Source organism: Vulpes vulpes, chromosome 10, assembly GCF_048418805.1.
Source record: "Vulpes vulpes isolate BD-2025 chromosome 10, VulVul3, whole genome shotgun sequence".
Classification (NCBI taxonomy): domain Eukaryota; kingdom Metazoa; phylum Chordata; class Mammalia; order Carnivora; family Canidae; genus Vulpes; species Vulpes vulpes.
In genome coordinates, this window is record NC_132789.1 from 75701157 (window position 1) to 75723112 (window position 21956).

The window sequence follows — 21956 nt, forward strand, 5'->3', positions numbered from 1 at the left end:
GTTTCTTTGGTTCCTTTTTATTTATTTAAAAAAGATTTTATTTATTTATTTGAGAGAGTGAGAGAATGAGTGGGAAGGGGTGGAGGGGTAAGGGGGGGAGGAGAGAGAGACAGAGAAAAAAAGCAGACTCCCTGCTGAGCAGACAGCCTGAAACCTGATGCGGGGCTTGTTCCCAGGACCTGGCGATCATGACCTGGGCAGAAGGCAGACACTTAACTGCCTGAGCCACCCAGGTGGCTGTCTTTGGTTCTTTATTAAGTAGCTTCCTTTTTGTCTTAAATTCTAGTTATCTGCTAAGTTTCAGTAGTGTTAGGATGGTAGAGTTTACATTCTTTGATGTCTTTAACAGTGTCCTCATCTTACTTTTTTTTTTAAAGGAACTTTGTGCTTTAATGTTTTCCTTGGATTGGATTAAAGCAAAAACTGAACTCGTAGGCCCTGCTCATCTGATTCATGAATTTGTGGAATACAGGCATATATTGGATGAAAAGGTATAATTAGTATGAAAGATAAGTTCTTAAAGGGTATTTCATTTTGTCATTTAATTTGAGGTTTAATAGAGGAGATGAGCAGAATAAAAGAGGAAAGAGGTAATTTCCTTATTTGACCCTTGATTATTCTAATTATTTTGCTTCCTAGCCTACTGGGAATGTGGATAGAATTGAGTTTGAAAGTTGGGGAAGTAAAGTGTTCACTGGTTGGTTTGTTTGTCTTTTTACCAAAGAATGTATTAAAGTAATACTTGGATAATGAGATTTTTTACGCTGTATTTGAAAATTTGGTTACCATGTATTAGTTACCTAATGGTTGGCTATTTAATTTCAGCTTATTCTAGAGGATGTCTCATTTAAGACTTTAAAGTTGACAAGATCACAGAAACAGAAAAATGTCAAAATCTTGGTTTTGGTTATATTTCTAAGAGATTTCAGTTTGTTCCTAGGATTGTGCAGTCTGTGAAAATTTCCAGGAGTTTTTATCTTTAAATGGACATCTTCTTGGACGACAGCCATTTCCTAATATTGTACAACTGGGTCTGTGTGAACCAGAAACTTCAGAAGTTTATCAGCAAGCTAAGCTGCAGGCCAAGCAGGAGGTCGATCATGGAATGCTTTACCTGGAGTGGATGTAAGTAGGTTAGGAGAGGAACCAAAGGGATTGGAGTGCTAACTATGTCATTATTTTTCAGGTAGTGAATAAGTTCACTCCAGGGAGATTTAACGACTTTGGAAAGGACTGGAACTTTTAATAAGCATTCTTACTTATTGAAAAGTTCTGGAAAAGTAAGCATAGAAATATATATTTTCAAAGAGTTTATAGAAATAGATGCTTGCCTATAGGCATTTTGACCAGTCACACTAAATACCAAATGGTTTACTTATTGTAACATAGTTAATTAGTGAAGAACCTGGGCTTTGAAGCCACAAACATTGATAGGAGTCTCAATTCTGAAACCTGATAGTTTTGTGAGTTTGAACAAGTTACAGGTTGCCCTTTTTATTTCATATATAAAATAGAGATAGCAATTCTTTGAGGTACATTTTTGTGAAGATTGAAATGAAATATTGAATATAAAGTGATAATCACTTTGCCTTTCACATATCCCTGATTAAACTTCCACTGAATTTTGATTCTTCTAAAAGGTTGTTCTATTTTGCTCTTAACCTTAATATATTTTTTAAAATTTAAATTCAGTTAATTAACATATATTGTATCACTGGTTTTAGAGGTAGAGTTTAGTGATTTAGTTGTATATAACACCCAGTGCTTGTTATATCCTGTGCCCTCCTTAATGCCCATCACCCAGTTACCTCATCCCCCCCACCCCTGTCCCCTCCAGTGACCCTCAGTTTGTTTCCTCTGGTTAAGAATCTTGTAGGGTTTGTCTCCTTCTCTGATTAAATCTTTTTTTTACTTTTGTCTCTCTTCCTCTATGCTCCTGTTCTTTTTTTTTCTTAAGTTCCACATATGAATGAGATCATGATAATTATCTTTCTCTGATTGACTTTTTTTGCTTAGCATAATACCCTCCAGTTCTGTCCATGTAATTGCAAATGTCAAGATTTCATGTTTTTTTGGTGCTCTTGTATTAATTAGAAAAAGGAAAGTGTAGGCTCTTTTTTAATGACTATTATATACAATATGCACACGTTATTCATTTTATCTTCAAACCTTAGTAAATGTTATCTGCTCTATTTTACAAATGAGAAAATTGAGGCACAGAGATATTGAAACTTGACTAAGCTTATGTAGCTTGTTGAATGGGATTTAAATGCTGTGTCTGCCTAGGTTTCTTTTTTTTTTTTTTTTTAAGATTTATTTATTTATTCACTAGAGAGACACACACACACACAGAGAGGCAGAGACATAGGCAGAGGGAGAAGCAGGCTCTTCATAGGAGCCGGATGTGGGACTTGATCCCAGATCCCAGGATCGCGACCTGAGCTGAAGGCAGGTGCCCAACCACTGAGCCATCCACATGTCCCACCCTAGCTTTATTTTCCATATGTTTTCTGTATATGCTTTTGTTGTAGCTAAAAATAATGAATATGAATGATAGTTTTTTCATGTGTATAATGTATATCTGGATTGAACTTGAGGTTGGTATCTGTAATATTTATTAGTCCTGGGTCCTCTTATCAAATAGATTGCCGTGGGTGATTCCTCTAATGAAGCTTAGTTTAACAAACATTTGAGTTTCTCTAACATGCTAAGTAAGCATTATTACTAGGTGCTAAGGCTCTCCAAGGAACTTAGTCTAGTAGTGATGAAAATGTTTGAGTAAATAATTAAATATAATGTGATGGGTGCAACAGAAGTGTGTATGAAATGAAACAAAGAAGTGGGTGATTAACTTGGATCAATGAAGAATTTTGGGAATTTTCAGCAAGGAGTTAAAATTTTTTTAAAATTTAAAATTAAATTTTAATTTTTTGTTGGTTTTATTTTTATTTTAAAGTAATCTCTGGGGCAGCCCTGGTGGCTCAGTGATTTGGCGCCGCCTTCAGCCCAGGGCCTGATCCTGGAGACCTGGGATTGAGTCCTGCGTCGGGCTCCCTGCATGGGGCCTGCTTCTCCCTCTGCCTGTGTCTCTGCCCCCTCTCCCTCTGTCTCTCATGAATAGATAAATAAAATCTTAAAAAAAAAAGTAATCTATGTTTCTGATTTTTTTTAAAAAAATCAAATAATACTGAGGGGGATATAAAATGAAAAGTCAGAGACTCTCCATCTTTTCTTACCTCCTACTTCCTGGAGTTAACTGTTCTTTAATGCTTTCTTAGGAAGAAGTTTATTCTCCCTGAGAAGCAGTTCCCTAACTTATTGAAGCTAGCTGGACCTGTCTATATTCTAGAATACTTGCTCAGTTTATATTATTATATTATATTATTATATTTATTATATTATATTATATTATATTATATTATATTATTAGCGTTTGTGTTACTTTCTGGTGATTGCCTATTTTTCTCTGTTACTACTCCATACGTCCTGTAGTATAGAATAGTTTGGAGATTAAAATAATAGACTTTGACTCTAGACTGCCTGGGCTTGAAACCCAGCTCTGCTTTATTGGTTGTATATAACCAGGGAAAGTTATTCAACTTCTCTCACCTAATAGTGCTTTTTCATAGCATTATTGAGAAGATAAAATTGAGTATGTGTGTATATAAACTTATGCACACACAGAGTACTTAGAACAGTACCTAGTTCATAGTGCTTGATAAATATTCGTTACTGAGAATAGCATTAAGCAATTTGCCTGGTCCATATTGTTGGCATGCAATAGAAATTTGTGGAAGATTGACTGAATTGATGTTTTGGTTAGTAGTTGAAATAGAATTAATACATGGACTGATATCAAATGAGCATAGGTTTATTTCTTCTTGAGTTTTTTTTTTTGAGTTTGTTTTTTTACTTTTTCTTGCTGTTTTTTTCCTTACCATTCTATCAACTGTGTTTCAACCCGTGATGTTCTCTCTGAGAATGGTTAGTCATTCATAGCTGAATCTTTTAACTGGGTTTGACCAGATCTTATTCAAATAATGCTTTATTTTACTACTAGTAGGACTTTTTTTTTCCCCTGTAGAAAGGTTTAGGTTGGCATAAGCTTAAATTTAACTGAATTTTTAGCCTTCAGAAAAGTCATTTGTGTATTCATTTGTTATTTCTTTAATACTTTTTGGCCATCTGTTATGTGCCCATTATTGTGATGGTCACTTTCTGTCCTTTGGGGAATTAAGTAGTTAGAACAAGGAGAAAGAGAGTATAATTTTAGTCTAATCCTCTGAATTTTGCTAATAACTAAACTGTTTTTATTCCAGGTTTTCATTACTCTAGTTCTTATATTTGTTTGTTTCATCGCTTCTGGTAAATTATAATACTTTCTAGGCAAGATCTAAGTCTGATTTACCTTTTGTGTTCCTTTTTTTCATTTGGTCCATCTTGTGTGTGGTTAATTTTTTAAATTTTTGTTTAAATTCTAGTTAGTTAACATATAGGGTAATATTGATTTCAGGAGTAGGTATGTAGTTAGTTTTTTTAAAGAATAATAACAGTGGCATCCTTATGTGCCAGGCACTGTTTATGGCAGGTATCATTACTCCTGTATGATACTCCTACTATGAGGAAATGGAAACTTATTAGGTTCAATAATTTGCCTAAGTTTACATACTTAATAAGTAGCAGAAGTAGGTTTGCTTTTTATCTGACTCCTGAAATAAGCACAATGCCATTTAACATATTGTACTCAAAGTGACTGGGGTATATGTATAAAATTCTGACACTGTTCTAATACTTTACTCCTTTAGCCCATGAGAAATAACATACTAACTACACTAGTAAAATAGTATTCAAAAGATTAAGATACAAAGAAAATGACATTGCCTTATCTTTTTATCCTCTGTGAATAATTGTGGTTAGAGAGGAGCAATTTTAAAGTACATCATTGTGGGGTGCCTGTGTGATTCCATTGTTTAAATGTCTGCCTTTGTCTTGGGTCATGGTCCCAGGGTCCTGGGATTGAGCCCTGCATTGCCTCTGGCTCCCTGCTCAGTGGGGAGCCTGCTTCTCCCTCTCCTGTGGCCCCTTTCACCTGCTCATGCACTTTGCTGTCTCTCAAATAATTAAATAAAATAATAAAGAAAATGAAGTACATCATTGTTAACGGTGGATGTAGTGTCATACTTTAGGAATTGAGCTTCATTTTGTTATGGCTTCTGTCCTTTTATTTATTTTTAAAATTTTAAAACTTTTTTAGAGAGAGGAAGAGAGGAGGGGTAGAGGGAGAGAGGGAAACTCAAGCAAGCTCTATGTCCAGCGCAGAGCTCTATTTGGGGTGGGGCTTGATTTCTTAACTCTGAGATCATGACCTGAGCTGAATTCAAGAGTCAGTTGCCTAACTAACTGAGCCACCCAGGCACCCTGGCTTCTTTCCTTTTAAAAACAATGGAGAAGGGACACCAGGGTGGCTCAGCAGTTGAACACCTGCCTTCGGCCCAGGGTGTGATCCTGGAGTCCCAGGATCGAGTCCCACATTGGGCTCCCTGCGTAGAGCCTGCTTCTCTCTCTGCCACTCTGTCTCTCACGAATAAATAAAATCTTAAAAAAATAAAAACAATGGAGAATGTTTTGAGGGTATCCTTATATAATGTTTTCTCTGCACATGTTATCATTAATGTATCAAAGGAAGATAGAAAGCAACATGTATTTGATTAGATTTCTCCCAACTCAGTGACATTTGCAGCACCTGACAGATTACTTTATATAGTGTAGCATTTCTCTTAAAGAGCCACTTTCATAATGCTTTTTTCCTTCAGGAGATCTGTGCTGTCATTTACATGTTGTAAACTTAATTTAAAAAAAAATTATGTTTTTGGCAACACAACGCTATTAAAAGACAGTTTACTTTATTATTGAAAAAAATTACTTTTACTCTCACTTATTGGGTTTCTGTTCATTTTTTCCTTGTATGTAGAAACAAAAAAAACATCAAGAATCTTTCCCGCTTAGTTGTCCGCCCCCATACAGATGCTGTTTACCATGCTTGCTTTTCTGAGGATGGTCAAAGAATAGCTTCTTGTGGAGTTGATAAAACCTTACAGGTAAAACATATCTCTTGAGAAAAATTGAAAGAGGCATGTACTTAATACTGTGCATATTACAATATATTTAAATCCTAAAATTGAAGAAAATTACATACTAGAAATAGAGAAATCCAAATCTCTTAAACATTTTATGAAACCTTTCTCTGGAAATTTAGAAAATATTAATGTGCTTTCATAATTTTAAACTTACCAAGTGACATAAAAGTGCCTTTTATCCTAGCAGTCAGTTACTGTCATCCATGTACCCTCTAAGAGTAATGAGGAAATGCAACATGTTCAAAGACATAAGGACTCCATAGCACAAGGAGCAGGTTCTGATTAAAAAACAGTGATTAAGTAAAATACTTACTTTATCACAGGTTCAGACAGATTTCTGACTGTAAATAGGAATTGGACTGGATTATTTCCTAAGGTGCTTGAAGGAATTTAAGTTCTTTTTTGTTTTCAGAATACATGAATGAGTGCATTTCTTTAAATTTATGCTCTGCTTTTTGATTTTGAAGGAAGCAGGATCCAACTTAGTTAAAACTTTGATGTTTAGATTAGATTTAGACTTTGCAAGATTATGACTTTAATAAACCTTATTTTTATATGTGTACTTTATTACTGATTTTACTAATTTTGGCATTTGAGCCCCCAAAAGAGAACATGTTGAATGAAATGTTTTCTGTTTAAGAATTTGCAAAAGTAAGAAAAAAAAATGTCAAACTAATCTTAACTGAAGCTATACTCTGCTAGGTCTTTTTATGTATATTATAAACATTTAACAAGGGATAGTTCTCTATGTTTAAGATGTTTAAATTCTGACTGATATCCTGCTTTTTGGAGTGTTTTTGCTGAGGTTCATTACTATCACAAAATAATATGGATTGAGATTTTTTTAAAGAAAGATTTTTATTGAGTGGTGGCCATTGGTTTATGGTAAAAAAATTTTGTTGCTTGTGCAGGTGTTCAAAGCTGAAACAGGAGAGAAACTGCTAGAAATCAAGGCTCATGAAGATGAAGTGCTTTGTTGTGCATTCTCTACAGATGACAGATTTATAGCAACCTGCTCAGTGGATAAAAAAGTGAAGGTAGGGAAATATATTTCTCTTGAGTTGTGATTACTGTAGAATTCATTTTCTTTTTCCACAACAGAGGGACTAGGGTAAGTAGGGATAAAGTGCTTTTGCTCGTTGATCTACTGACTTGAGGCAAACCAGTTTTTAATCTACTGTAAATTAAATTAACACTATTTTTAAGGTATTGACCAGGCACTGGGAGAAACTATTATAAATTAATGAATTTTCCTATCATTTATTATTGATAAGTCTGTGGGATAAAAATCAGTTGGAACCTTTGAGTACATTGTGACTGGAAGTGTTTCTGCACAAAATTATTATCTGACATGGACTCCTATTATAAAATACATAATTTGTGAAGTGCAACCCAGATTTTTCGTTTTTTTTTTAGAGAGAATGTGGAGTGGAGGAGGGGCAGAGGGCAAGAGGGAACCTTAGGCAGGCTTTATGCCCAACCTGGAGCCTGATGCCGGTTTCGTCTCATGACCTTGAGTTGAAATCAAGAGTTGGATGTTTAACCAACTGAGCTACCCAGGCACTCTCAACACCCACTTCAGGCTTTTTTTTTTTTTTTTTTCTTTTTTCTTTTGAGAGAGAGCTTGTGCATGTGAGAGAGCCAGGGAGGGAAGAGAGAGGGAGAGAGAGAGAATCCCAAGCAGGTTCCATGCCCAGTGCAGAGCTTGACTTGGGCCTTGATCTCATGACCCCGAGATCATAACCTCAGGTGAAATCAAGAGTCAAATGCCCACCTGACTGAACAACCCAGGCACCCCTCACTTCAGGCTTTTTGAAAGGTGGATCCTGACTTGGTGGGAGCATTGCCAATAAATAAGTCAATAAATAAATCAGTGAATGAATGAAAGAAAGAGAAAAAGAAAGAAAAGTAGATGGAGTATTGAAATTCGCTAGGTGGGGTGAGTCTTAGTGGACCTGGGAACAAGAAAATTGTCTTGGAAGTTTCCCTGGGGTTTGGACCCACTTGAAGAAGACCTTCTAGTGTCTAGACAAATTTAGACCTTGGAAAAAATCTACTTTTTTTTTTTTAAGATTTATTTATTTATTTATTTATTTATTTATTTATTTATTTATTTATTTATTTATTTATTTATTTATGATAGACATAGAGAGAGGCAGAGACACAGGAGGAGGGAGAAGCAGGCTCCACACCGGGAGCCTGACATGGGACTCGATCCCAAGACTCCAGGATCGCGCCCTGGGCCAAAGGCAGGCGCCAAACCGCTGAGCCACTCAGGGATCCCCGGAAAAATCTACTTCTTGATAGAGTGGACTCTCTAGGTAACTTTAACACCAACCAGTTAATTTATTCCATAGCCTCTACTCTGAGTCAAGCTTGGAGTTGGCCATTCTGTGCAGCTTTAAAGTCAGAGCTATGTGGAATAAAAGGAGAATAACACTGAGTTTCTGTTTTCTGAGTACTCAAGATAGAAAACAAGAGACCCAAATGTCTATTAAAGACCTGAAAATAAACTCTTTGGACGTCTGGAGAGCTTTGATAAGATTTTTAAAAAAAAAAAAAGATTAAAAAAAAATGTGAGGTACCTGGCCGGCTAAATTGGTAGAGGATGTGATGCTTCATCTTGGGGTCATGAGTTGGAGCCCCATGATGGGCATAGAACTTATATAAAAATAAAAAGAAAAGAAAACAAAGAAAATAAATGATATGGGAAAGACATTAATACATCTAAAAAGTCCAAAGCCCAGTGAAGGTTAGGTAATTTATTTCTTTTGTTCGTTGTTAGATAAAACACACTGCTTAGTTGTCTTACATAGTAACTAGAATAATGATTACTTCTGCTAAGGAATTTAACACTGTGTGAGTCTTTACACTACACACTTTGTTATATCACATGATCAATTTCTCGCTACAATTTGAAGAGTAAGTATTGATCTTATATTACAGATGAGGAAATCGGTTCAGAGATGACGTCCTTTGTCCAAGCTCACATTAACTGATAACTGATGATGGAGTCAGGGTTCAAAGCGAGATTTCCCTCAGATTCTAAAGCCTTTATTTTTTTTCAAGGATCCATCTGCCTTTACTTTTTATTGATACCTTGAAGTCAGCAATAAATAAATTTACTTGTCCTTTATCTGTCCTTTACATGTCCTTTATCTCATTTGGTACCTTGAATTGTGTAGGATGGGTATAAGTGTCCTCATTTTACAGAGGAGGGAACTGTGATGCAGATCACTTAGGGACTTGACGATGGACACACAAATTATAAATGGGAGAGCCAGGTCTTAGACTTAATCCTTCCAATCGAAAGTCCATTATTTCATCCCTTTTATAGCACTTCTCTGCCTCCTGTCATTCATGTGACCATGTGAAGTCTTGCCCTTGAAGAATATAATGTTTTCATGGGATTCTAATTATGCTATAGAAAGGCACATGTGTAGACTTGCAAGTAATTTTTAAGAAAACATCCTGGAAAAATATGGACATATTTTAGAGAAGGGAGAAGTATTCATTAGCCTCATGTCTCACTGGGAAAGTCTGCCATAGAAGAGCTCTCATTTGTTTGCTCCCCTGTTCTCCCTTTGAAAATAAAGGGTAGTTGTAAATTTTATTTTCTTTGTTCTCTTTAGATTTGGAATTCTATGACAGGGGGACTAGTACATGTCTATGATGAACACTCAGAGCAAGTCAACTGCTGCCACTTTACCAACAACAGTCATTACCTTCTCTTAGCCACTGCATCAAGTGACTGCTTCCTCAAAGTAAGTATGGATAATGAGAATTACGTAGACAGATTTAATAGGCACATCAGAACATCTCTTTTGATCTTTTTTTTTTTTTCATCTCTTTTGATCTTGTCTTGTATTGATCAGGGGTCTTTTGATTTCAGTGATAGGAACTTCCATATTAGCCTACGCAAAAAAAAAAAAAAAAAAAAAAGTAAATTATTGGTTTATTTAACTGAAAAGTCTAGAAGGAACATGGCTTTAGATATAACTGATTCCAGATGCCTAAATTATCTTCTTGGAGTCTAACCCCCTTTTCATCTGTAGACTCTGTTTCTCTCTTTGTTGGTTTAGGAGTGTTTCTGTGTGGTAGGAAATAGGGCTGTTCTGAGTTACAGGCTTACATGGGTCTTACAGCTTATAGTCACAGAGGAAGAGAAACCTACTCTTTCCCAGATCCCATAGCTTTAATTCTAGAGACTTGTTTGACCTGGTTTGGCTTATATGCTCATTGTCAAGTAATTCTACTGTGCCAGTAAGATGGAATCCTTCAATTGGTTAAGGATCACAAATTTAGCCATGTAGAAATGGGACAAATGCGGTGAGATCAGCTCTACTTGAATTATAATTGGGCCTTTATTCACAAGAGAGGTTTTGGTCTTAGAAGGAGGAAGGAAAAAGGTGCTGGTAGGGAAAAAAAAAAGAAACTAAAACCACAACAGATATGCATTTCATATATGTTTGATAATGCTTTCTAATTATAAAAGGTTTTATCGTTTTTATTTTTCTTAAGTGGCATATTGAAGATAGCTAAATGAAATTTTCTGGGGTCCTAGAAAGATTCACTGACTTCCTTTGGATTATTTTTTGGTTTGGTTTCTGTCATGTATTTTTTAAAATCACACCATCTTTGCAATGGGACATTATAATTTTGGGACTGTTGGGCAAACATTGCAGTTTGGAAAACCTTATAAACTGTGTATTTGACATTTAAATAGAGTATTCATTCATTCATTCATTCATTCATTCATTCATTTATTTATTTATTTAAAGATTTTATTTATTCATGAGAGATACAGAGAGAGAGAGAGGCAGAGACACAGACAGAGGGAGAAGCAGGCTCCATGCAGGGAGCCTGACGTGGGACTTGATCCCAGGTCTCCTGGATCAGGCCCTGGGCTGAAGGCGGCGCTAAAACGCTGAGCCACCTGGGCTGCCCTAAATAGAGAATTTTAAAAAGCTTTAGAAAATATTGAAAATTCTCTCTCTCCCCTTCAGTTCAAGAAGCTGAAACTTTTATCTTTTTTCTTTTTTTTCCCCTCCAAAGGAAAACTGACATAGAAGCTGAGTGTGTAAGAGGTAAAGCCCATTGCTCTGGTTGAAGTGGAGTGTGGGCTTGCACTTATTTTTTTTTTTTTTAGAGACCTTATTTATTTAAAAGAGAGTGTGCATGTGCAGGGTAAGGGGCTCCTGGCTCAGCAAGGAGCCTGATGTGGGCTCCTGGGATCTACCAGGATCCTGAGATCATGACCTGAGCCAAAGTCAGATGATTAACCTACTAAGCCACCCAGATGCCCCTGGTCTTGCTTTTCTATGCTCTCTTGTTTCCTTGCGTATTCTACCCAGTATCCGTTTCAGACATGTTTCTGCAATTCCCTAGGGGCCTGCCTGCATTGCACAATTTGAAAACACTGGATTGGATTAAAATAACATAATATTAAAATAACTAATATAGACTTACAATCATAGCTCATTTTTACTCAAATATGATTTACCCTATTGAATAAATCCACTTCTAAAAAACTAAGACTTGGGATCCCTGGGTGGCTCAGCGGTTGAGTCCCTGCCTTCGGCCCGGGGCGTGATCCTGGAGACCTGGGATCAAGTCCCACATTGGACGCCCTGCATGGAGCCTGCTTCTCCCTCTGCCTGTGTCTCTGCCTCTCTCTCTCTCTCTGTGTCTCTCATGAATAAATAAATAAAATCTTAAAAAAATAAAAAAGTAAAAAAAAAAAAAAAAAAACCGAAGACTTCCTCCCTCCATGGAGCCTGCTTCTCCCTCTGCCTGTGTTTCTGCCTCTCTTTCTCTCTGTGTCTCTCATGAGTAAATAAATAAAATCTTAAAAATAAAATAAAAAACTAAGACTTCTGAATTATTTATGATTAATTTTTGATGTTTCTTTTTAACACTTAGTAGGGTAAAGTTTGTATTTCCTCATTTTAATTATAGACAAAAAGCTCTAGGATATGAGAGCACAGAGATGTATGGGGTTGAATGGTTAGTCAATGATTTTAATTAAGGACAAGTTTTACTTTAAGATCTGCCATATGAGGGGATCCCTGGGTGGTGCAGCGGTTTGGTGCCTGCCTTTGGCCCAGGGCACGATCCTGGAGACCCGGGATCGAATCCCACATCGGGCTCCCGGTGCATGGAGCCTGCTTCTCCCTCTGCCTATGTCTCTGCCTCTCTCTCTCTGTGTGTGTTACTATCATAAATGAATAAAAATTAAAAAAAAAAAAAAAGATCTGCCATATGATACCTGCATTACCATGCGGAAAATTAGAATTCACTTCTTGTGACTCTCGAACTGAGAGAAGCCAGTGAAAATATGTAAATCTGAAGCTGCCCCATGTGACTTGACTTACCTGAAAAATTGGATTTATCTAGGATTGGGATAAAGGAGTTTAGGATGGAGATGGACGTGAAGAACAGGACTTATCTCATTGATCATTTCCAAAGGATTTTTGCCAAGATCAGTTGGTCCTCAGAGAGGACCATAGCCCTTTTTATTTATATTTTATATACTTTTCAAACATACCCAAAAGGAGAGAGTACAATAATGAACCTTTGTGGTATCTGTTGTCTAGCTCTAACTTTTATTAAGTTTAGTTTTGTGATATATCTGGTCCATGTTCGCTTTTCCTCTTTACTCTTTTTTTTTCAAGTTTATTAATTTTTATTAATCTTTACACTCTATTTGGGGCTTGAACTCAACAACCCCAAGATCAAGAGTTACACAGTCTTACCCAGCCAGATGCCCCCTTCCCCAATCTTAAAACTTCTCTTTCTACCATAGATTTGTTGGAATGAGCATACAAATTTCAGGTGACATTTGATTGTTATGTTTCTTAAATCTCTTATTCTGTAGAAGTTGCCCTTCCCCTCTCCCTCTTTTTTATGCCATTGATTCATTAGAGAAATTGAATCATTTGTTCTGTGGATTCTGGATTTGGTTGTTAACTTGCTCTTCAAGCCTATTATATAATGCCTGTCAAATGTATTTATACCTATCTTTGCTTTCTATTTTTTGAGTCCTTTTTTAGAGCATTAATAGATTCAGCGTTTGCATTGGGAAATCTTAGAAATGACCATTTAGGTAACCTAGCATCTAAAAAAATTCGGGGGTGTTTTATTTTACATATTAATACTTCTAGAGCTGAGTAAAATAATAATGATTCCAAACTACTTTGTTAAGATAAGCAGTAATTATTTAGTTAGTGTTCAGACTAAATGCCTTAGTAAGCCTTTGGTCCCTTGATAGATTTAGGTGCTGATCTAAGGGCTGCCCCATTACTTGGTAATCACAAGTTCACCTTTGTTGTTTGATACCTTTGCATTACTTACAAATTTAATATTTTTCTGTAATTGAAAGAGCTTAAATGAGAGAGAAGGAAGAACATTATGTAATTTCTAACTTTTCCTCATTCAGTTCTAGTTTTTTAGTTATTTCTTTATCTTTCTCAAATAGCTCTGGGATTTGAATCAAAAAGAATGTCGAAATACCATGTTTGGCCATACAAATTCAGTCAATCACTGCAGATTTTCACCAGATGATAAGCTTTTGGCTAGTTGTTCAGCTGATGGAACATTAAAGGTACGCTTTTGTTTATCATTAAAATTGGTTGTAATTTTGTGGTTTTATGATTTGGTTGTAGGAATAGGTTTCTCTTTTTCACATTTCTATAGGAAGTGCTTCTTTCAACTTCTAGGATATTTAATAGAACTGTAATTGCTTGTTGTAGTGATTTTTTATGAATGGTTTACTGACTTATGCTTTAAAGTTCATATATTTTGAATTCTTATTTTTTAAGCATATATTTTTGGCTTAATAAAATTTTGAGATATTTGGAGTCAATTTGTAAAGGCCCTACTTTTATTTATCCTTTATTCTGCCTTTTAATTCATATTTTCCTCTTGAAAAGTCTTATTTGGGGAAAGACTCAGAACTAGGGAGTACAGTTTATTCAACCTCCTGAAGTTTATAGTCCTAAAATAACCCCTAAGTTCTTTAAATTTTTACTGTCTCAAATAAGATCCCAATCCCACTTTCTTTATTATTTTGGTCTCTACCATCATTCTAGTCTCCTCTTCATCGATTCTCCTTTCCTCCTTTGGTCTTGTCTAATCCGTCTTTCACCTAATCTTTCAGTCTATCTATTCCCCTTTCATTCTATAGTGTTACTCTAGTTCATGCTATCATCCCCTTATGCTTTTGATAGCAGTTTTTAAAGATATATTCTCCATTCCTCCTAATCTTGGTACAGAACTGCTAGCATGGGGTGCCTGGGTGGCTCAGCCATTGAGCGTCTGCTTTCAGCTCAGGGCGTGATCCTGGAGTCCTGAGATTGAGTCCTACATCGGGCTCCCTGCAGAGAGCCTGCTTCTCCCTCTCCTGTGTCTCTGCCTCTCTCTCTGTGTGTCTCTCATGAATAAATAAATGAAATATTAACAAAGAACTGCTAGAATAACTCTTACCACTTTTCAGCTGGGACACAAAAGTACCATATTCTAAGTTGTTATAAACCCAGACTCATCAGGTGCACCTGTAAGGTTCTTTACATTCCATCATTCTGTTACCTCTGTTCCTGGTCACTTTGTTTCTTCTAGCCCCCTTAACCCTAAGCATTCTGGGCAAGATAATTTGGTAGTTAATGTCAGCTACTGTTCCTATATAGATCTCATTACTCTTTATTGGGATTTTTGGCCTGCAGCTCCCTTGCCCATATTTTTTAATAACCCTCAAAACTTTAAAGCCTCCTTTAGAAAGTATTCTCTTATCACATCCATCTATCTGGTTCTGAGTACATCCATCCTTTTAGATATATTTATATATATTAACACAAACTATTCAGTTGTCTTCTCATTTTCTCTTGTAAATGTGCTGTTCGGTTCAGTCATTTTCATGTGTCTTCTTTTCTTTGCTAAGATTGAATATAGATTTATGATCTACAGAGACCTTGCATCATCTTGTGCTCTCTGAAGTTCATAGTACAGAATTGTACTCAAAACATGCACTCAGTAGATTTTCTTGACATATATTTTTTCCAGAGAAATACTTGAGCCCTCCTGGACACTATTTTGTTAGAATCAGTAGAGGAGGAGATTTGTTTTTTTTTTTTTTTTTTTTGGAGGAGGAGATTTGTTAATGCTAATAGGTAACTCCTCAGTTATAGGAAGGTGAAATCTCTTGATGCTGATCCTCTGGTTGAATCTTTGATCTCTCTTTGCTGACTGAAGATAACTCGTTTTTGTATAAATTACTTCAGGGCATCTAGAAGCCCTTTCTGGGTAGAATTCCACTTTAAAGAATTTTCTAGCCATTAGTAGATGTTGGAAGCATTCTTACATAGAATATTCAGGTAAATAGATTTTGACTTCTCTGACATGTTAGCTACAGATACTAAATATCTATCTCTTCCTTTAGGACATTCTGTATCAGAGGAAGTTTTTCAGAATACCCTTGTAAGTGTTAAGACAACCCTTTTCTAAGAGAATCTTTGAGTTATATGGATCTGTTATTTCTTGTTTTCTATTAAGTTAATGACTTCAGAAGAAGACATTTTATATCTCAAGTTTTTCCGTCTTCTCACCATTGCCAATTCCAAGTTTTGGAAAGATTCCATTTTCCTTACCATTATTAGGTTGTTTAATGTTCAAGACATTTGTGAAACCAGACTATTTATGTTTTATACATTTAAGGTGTGCCATCTTTGCTGTCAGGTATGGTCTGTTCATTCCTAATTGATTTGCCTTATTCACCACAGTTCCAATTCAAACTTCTGCTGTTGTTTTTAAGCCCCCAATGTTGTCACTGCATCCCTTTCATTCTCTGGAGAGAACCTTACCTCATACCTATTCAGAGGGTTGACACCACCCTTTAATAAGAATTCCTCCCTCCATAAGTCTCCTCAAAAATTGCCATAAAAATTCCAGCTCCCTTTCTTTTTTTTTCATCTCAGTTCCCAGAAAGTTCTCTACTTATGGCTACTGTTCCTTTTTTTCTTCTTCCCTTGCACATTGTGCTTCACTGATTATTTCTTCTTTCTTTTTGTATCTTTAGCTTTTCTTCACTTTGGGTTCCTTTCCCACAGCCTACACATGTTCTTGGGCCTTTCTAAAACCCAAAAGTAAAAAACCTTTGATGCTCCATAGATTGTGTTATCCTTTGAAATAGTCATTCTGTTTTTCTCTTTCCCTTTATTGCTAGGCTTCTTAAGCCACCTGTACTTGCCTCCATTTCCTGACTATTCACTCAATTTCAAAAACTTGTTTTAAGCCTGGTCATGTTTTTCTTGTATTTCCTTGAAGCGTGTAAAATCCAGTTTTATTTTCAGTCTCCATTCTTTTTGTTGTAAAGGTTAATGCTTTATTGGATTAGTGTGAAATCTGATACTTTTCTTTATCCAGGCCTCATTCTTTTTGTTGTAATACCAATGGTTAGCACTTCTTCCCCCATCAACCACCTATATTTCCTTTTTGAAACTCTCTTCTTCTGAGGTCAGTGTTTTCTACTTTTTCCTTTTATCTCTCTAACCCCTTCTTCTTTGCTTTTTAAAAAATATTTTATTTATTTATATGAGTGAGGTGGAGAGAGAGAGTGTGCAAGCACAAGCAGGGGGAGTGGCAGAGGGAGAAGCAGACTCCCCACTGAGCAAGGAGCCTGATGGAGGGCTTGATCCCAGGACCCTGGAATCATGACCTGAGTAAAAGGCAGACACTAACCAACTTTGTCACCCAGGTGCCCCTCTAACCCCTTCTTTAACTTTTTTACCTGCCCACCACAATATAGCTGCTCCTTAAGCATCTAACCTTGAATACCGCTCCGTTACTTTTCTTCCATCCCAGTATCAGTCCCATAGTTTCAACTCTCATCTCTTTAAGTGACTTTCAGATGTGTTACTACCTCCAGCCCTCATTTCTTTTGTGTGCTTGTACTTGCTAGTTGTTGTCACTTAGATTATACACTGTGCCTCAAACATACCATGCTCCACACTGAACTGTATTCTCTTCCAAAACTTGACCCCCTTTTTGTGGTTCCTGTATGTTTAATGATTTTGGTCAGATCAGTATTCAGAAATTACATCGTTGTCACTGGTCACAATTGAGTCACGCAGTATGAGTTATTTCCTTTCTCATACAAGTTCTTGTTTACCTTGGGATTAAATATGCTGTACATTTAATATTGTTATTTTTAACAAATTATTCTTATTTTTTTAATGCGTTCATCACTAATTCATCTTCAAACTAACACTTTTCAAAATTGCCTCTCAAGTTATTCAAACTTATCAGGTATTTGATAAATTTTCTTTTCTTGGAAATAACTTTCTTGGAGGGCTTTGTCTTGCTCCATTCTGATTGGTAATACTACGAGTGTCTGGCTGCCATCTTGGGACCTCCTTTTATTATTCCCACAATTCCTTTTGCTTTCTTCTTAACTTGAAACTCTGTTTCTTGGAATTTTCTCTCTCTCTCTCTCTCTTTTTTTTTTTTTTTTTAGATTTTATTTATTGATTCATGAGAGACACACAGAGAGAGAGGCAGAGACACAGGCAGAGGGAGAAGCAGGCTCCATGCAGGGAGCCCAATGCAGGACTCGAATCTGGGAATCCGGGATCACGCCCTGAGCCAAAGGCAGATGCTCAACTGTTCAGCCACCCAGGGAATCCCTGTTCCTTGGATTTCTTGTCATCATTTTTGCTTTATTTTCCCACTGGTGGAGAATCTCTGGCTTCCTAAGAAAGAATCTTTGGGAGATAAATTTTTGAGACTGTGTCTTTATACTTGCTATTTTTGACTACATATAGAATTCTGAGTTGTAAGTAATTTTTCCGGAGAATTTTGGAGACATTATGCCCTTGTCTTCTCTCTTCTAAAGTTTGTCTTGAAAAGTTTGAGGCCATTCTGATTTATATATAATCTATTTTTTTGTCTTGAAACTTTTAAGATCTTTATCTTCAGAAAAAAAAATTTTTTTTAATTTCATAAGTGCCCTGGTGTGGGTTTGTCTTCATTTCTTGTGCTTTGGCATTCAGTGGCTTCTTTCTTTCTTTTTTTTTTTTTTTAAGATTTTATTTATTTCTCCATGAGAGAGAGAGAGAGTGTCAGAGACACAGGCAGAAGGAGATACAGGCTCCATGCAGGGAGCCCGATGTGGGACTCGATCCCGGATCCCAGGATCATGCCCTGAGCCAAAGGCAGACACTCAACCACTGAGCTACCCAGGCGTCCCTCAGTGGCTTCTTTCAATTTGGAAATTCAAATACTTGAGTTCTTTAGGCTTACTTTAATTTTTTAAAAAAGATTTATTTATGTATTCATCAGAGACATAGAGAAGCAGGCACTTAGGCAGAGGGAGAAGCAGGCTCCCCGTGGGGAGCCTGATGGCGGGACTTGATCCCAGATTCCAGGATCATGATCGGAGCTAGATTAGCTCAACTGCTGAACCACCCATGCGTCCCTAGGCTTTCTTTAATTATTTAATCTATTCTTCTCTCCTTTTTCTTTTTTTTTTTTTTTAAGGTTTTATTCATTCTTGATAGAGAGAGAGAAAGAGAGAGAGGCAGAAACACAGGCAGAGGGAGAAGCAGGCTCCATGCAGGGAGCCCGACATGGGACTTGATCCTGAGTCTCCAGGATCAGGCCCTGGGCTGAAGGTGGTGCTAAACCGCTGAGCCACCCGGCCTGCCCTCTTCTCTCCTTTTTTTTTTTTTCTAGAATTCCTGTTTGGTTTTTTGGTTATTATTTTTCTCTATTTCTCTTTGTCCATTTGCCCTCCTTTCTGGAAGATTTCTTTAGCTTTATTTTCTAGCTTTACTTTCTAATCCTTCGTTGGATTTTTAATTTCTGGTGTCATATTTTTAAGTACCCAGTCTTCTGATCCAGAAGAATTCTGTTCCTTTTTCATTTTATCCTATTTTTGTTTTATGGATGCAGTTATCTTTTTGTAGGTGTTAATAGTTTTTTTTTAAATTCATATTCCTGTATAGTCGATGTTTTCTGTGTTGGTTTTGGTTTCTGCTGTCTTTTAGAAATATAGCTTAGCTATCTGACCTTGTGTATATCTACAGATGGTTTCTGACTTACGATGGTTTAAGGTTTTTCAACTTCATGATGGTGCAAAAGTGATACACATGCAGTAGAAACTGTACTTCAAATTTTGAATTTTAATCTTTCCCCTGGATAGTGATATGCAGTATTGATCCTCACTTGTGATGCTGAGCAGTGGCAATGAGCTGTAGCTCCTAGTCTCCCATGCAGTCATGAGAGTGAACAACCGATACACTTAGAACCTGTCTGTAGTACTACCCTGTTATTTGCTTTTGTACAGTATTTAATAAATTATATGAGATATTCAACATTTTATTATAAAATAGGCTTTCTCAGATGATCTTGCCTGGTCGTAGGCTAATGTTAGTGTTCTGAGCACGCTTAAGGTAGATGAGCTGTATTAAATGCATTTTCAACTTATGATAGGTTTATTGGGAGGTAAGTTGAAGAAGATCTGTATATGTAGTAGATATATATCCTGCTCATATTTAAGAATGCAGCACTAAAAGGCTGGTAAGGAATTGTAAGCTTGCTTTTTGTGAGTTTCCCTGTAGGGTAATCTGCCTTCCATTTTTGATGGCAAACTCCTAATGTCATATTCTTTAGATCTTTTGTCTTGATCTTGTTGGATATTCAGAGAAGAATCTTCAGTCTCCTACTTGTAGGGTATAAGTCTGGTTGGCAGGTTCTGAGATGTTTAGGTAGAGATCTCAACATTTGGGATCTAGACTTTCTCTTAATTTCTCTATTTTCAAAATGGTGACCCTGCTCTTAATTGTGCAGGGTGTAGAAAAACCCTCTACTCTTCAGCTAGAGTAGAGATATAGCAACCTGGATTGCATAGTTGTGGAGGGGATTTCAAGGGATTTGTAGTGATACTCCACCTTTATCAGAAGGTACCTGGTGCAACACTTCCTTAGCTTTTTAGGAGTTTTATGTTATGAATTGGGCTGCTTCTTGGCTTTCCCCATGGTGTGCTTAGGATTCAGTTTTTATTTTTTATTTTATTTTATTTTATTTTATTTTTTAATTAAACCTACTCTCGCTTTCTTTTTTTTTTTTTTTTTAATTTTTATTTATTTATGATAGTCACACAGAGAGAGAGAGAGAGAGGCAGAGACATAGGCAGAGGGAGAAGCAGGCTCCATGCACCGGGAGCCCGACGCGGGATTCAATCCCGGGTCTCCAGGATCGCGCCCTGGGCCAAAGGCAGGCGCTAAACCGCTGCGCCACCCAGGGATCCCAGGATTCAGTTTTTAGGAGCCTCCTTATCACTTGTCTTTCTGCTTTTTATCCTTTACATTTTGTGGTTGTTAACTCTTCCTCCTTTCTTGTTTGTCTTGTGAACTATGCCTATGGAGAAAAATTTTCCCTACCATTGTTTTATGTGGATTTTGGGAAGACATGAAGATGAATGTATGTGTTCCATCTGCATCTTTAACCTGAACCCTATTTCCTTCAGTAACACTATTGTTTCTACTCACCTGTGCTTGAAACACAAGAAGAATCTATCTGTTCACTTAAAATGTATTTTTTTGATTATCTATTGAATACCTACTATGTGCCAGATACTGGCATTTGGGTTTTAAATACTAAAAACAAAACACCAAACAATTAGTTTCTGGCCTGAAGTTGTTCAGATTCCAGTTGGAGAGAGAGATAAGGGAATTGACGAGTTATGGAAATGGCAAAAGGGGGCCCTGAAAATAGGTGAGGACTGTGTCCAGGATGTGTTCAGGCACCTGGTGCTGTACCCAAACTGCAGCCTGTTTTCTCTTTTCATTGTCTTTCCTTTCCCATTTTGTACTTAAGCTTATTCTGACCCTTTAGCCTAGAATCTAGGCCGTAGAGTATTCCTCTTGTCTTTTTAGTGTCAAAATTCTGTCCATCCTAAATTGGTCTACAGTAGGCTAATCTTCAGGAGGAGACAGTGGTGTCCACCTCTGCAAAAACTCTTCCCTCAAGTCCAAAGCTTGGGTCTAACATGCCCACTCTGCTGTATCTTTTCTTCTCAAATGACACATCTGAGGTACCTTGTCTGAGAGTCACTTAAAGGCTTGTCTTACCTCCTTGATTGACCTGTAAAGTCCTTGGGAGAGGTATCTATACCTGATTTATTTATATAATCTCAAAGTGACTAGCATAGTGGTTAATGTGTTCAAGATGATAAACCTTTGCTGTGTCCCTTCAAATGAAATTAAGACTTGTCCAAACTCAAAAGAAAACAGTGTTAAAAGTCTTCAGGGACAGGATTTTGACTTCATGTGTGAGTATCAAAATGTGATTGTAGAGTACAGAGCACTAGCAGTGGGGGAGAGACATTATTGCACTCTTGGTGAGAACTACCGTATTTGTGGCAGCTTTCCCACAGTGCTGTTAAGCCAGTATCGTTAGTCGGCTCATGCTGATAGACATGTAGTAAGCAGAGGTCCTGCAAAATGATGTTGGATAACAGCATTTCAAGGTCAAAGTCTTCTAAAGCTTTTGCCTTCTGAGAGGATGAAAAACTGTAAAGCTGTTTCCTGCCCCAAATGGCTCTGTAATCGTCTAAGCATTTTACAGGGTATGTTGATCAGCATGTGTTTTTCAGGCCCTGTTGATGAACCATTTCAAAATGTAAGTTTTATTTAAAAATTGCCATTTAAAACTCAAGGCCCAGTGTGCACATGGGCCCTTGATATAGTTTGGTGACTTGCTGAAAATCAAATGCTGGTATTTACTTGGTCCCCTGATATGTGAAATTTCATCACACTTGGGTAGAAG

At 36.8% G+C, this 21956-nt stretch overlaps 1 protein-coding gene across 14 annotated transcripts in view; it reads left to right on the forward strand.

The window, feature by feature from the left end:
• The window catches only part of APAF1 (apoptotic peptidase activating factor 1), an 84860-nt gene that overhangs the window by 30116 nt on the left and 32788 nt on the right, over window positions 1-21956 (forward strand). For all 14 annotated transcript variants that reach the window (XR_011994941.1, XM_072724657.1, XM_072724660.1 and 11 more), the window contains 6 exons: window positions 378-491; window positions 941-1125; window positions 5972-6098; window positions 7049-7174; window positions 9770-9901; window positions 13615-13740. Coding sequence is in view for 13 of the 14 variants with exons in the window: in XM_072724657.1 (XP_072580758.1) it covers window positions 378-491; window positions 941-1125; window positions 5972-6098; window positions 7049-7174; window positions 9770-9901; window positions 13615-13740 (810 nt within the window). In the remaining variant the exon portion in view is untranslated. The remainder of the gene's footprint in view (window positions 1-377; window positions 492-940; window positions 1126-5971; window positions 6099-7048; window positions 7175-9769; window positions 9902-13614; window positions 13741-21956) is intronic.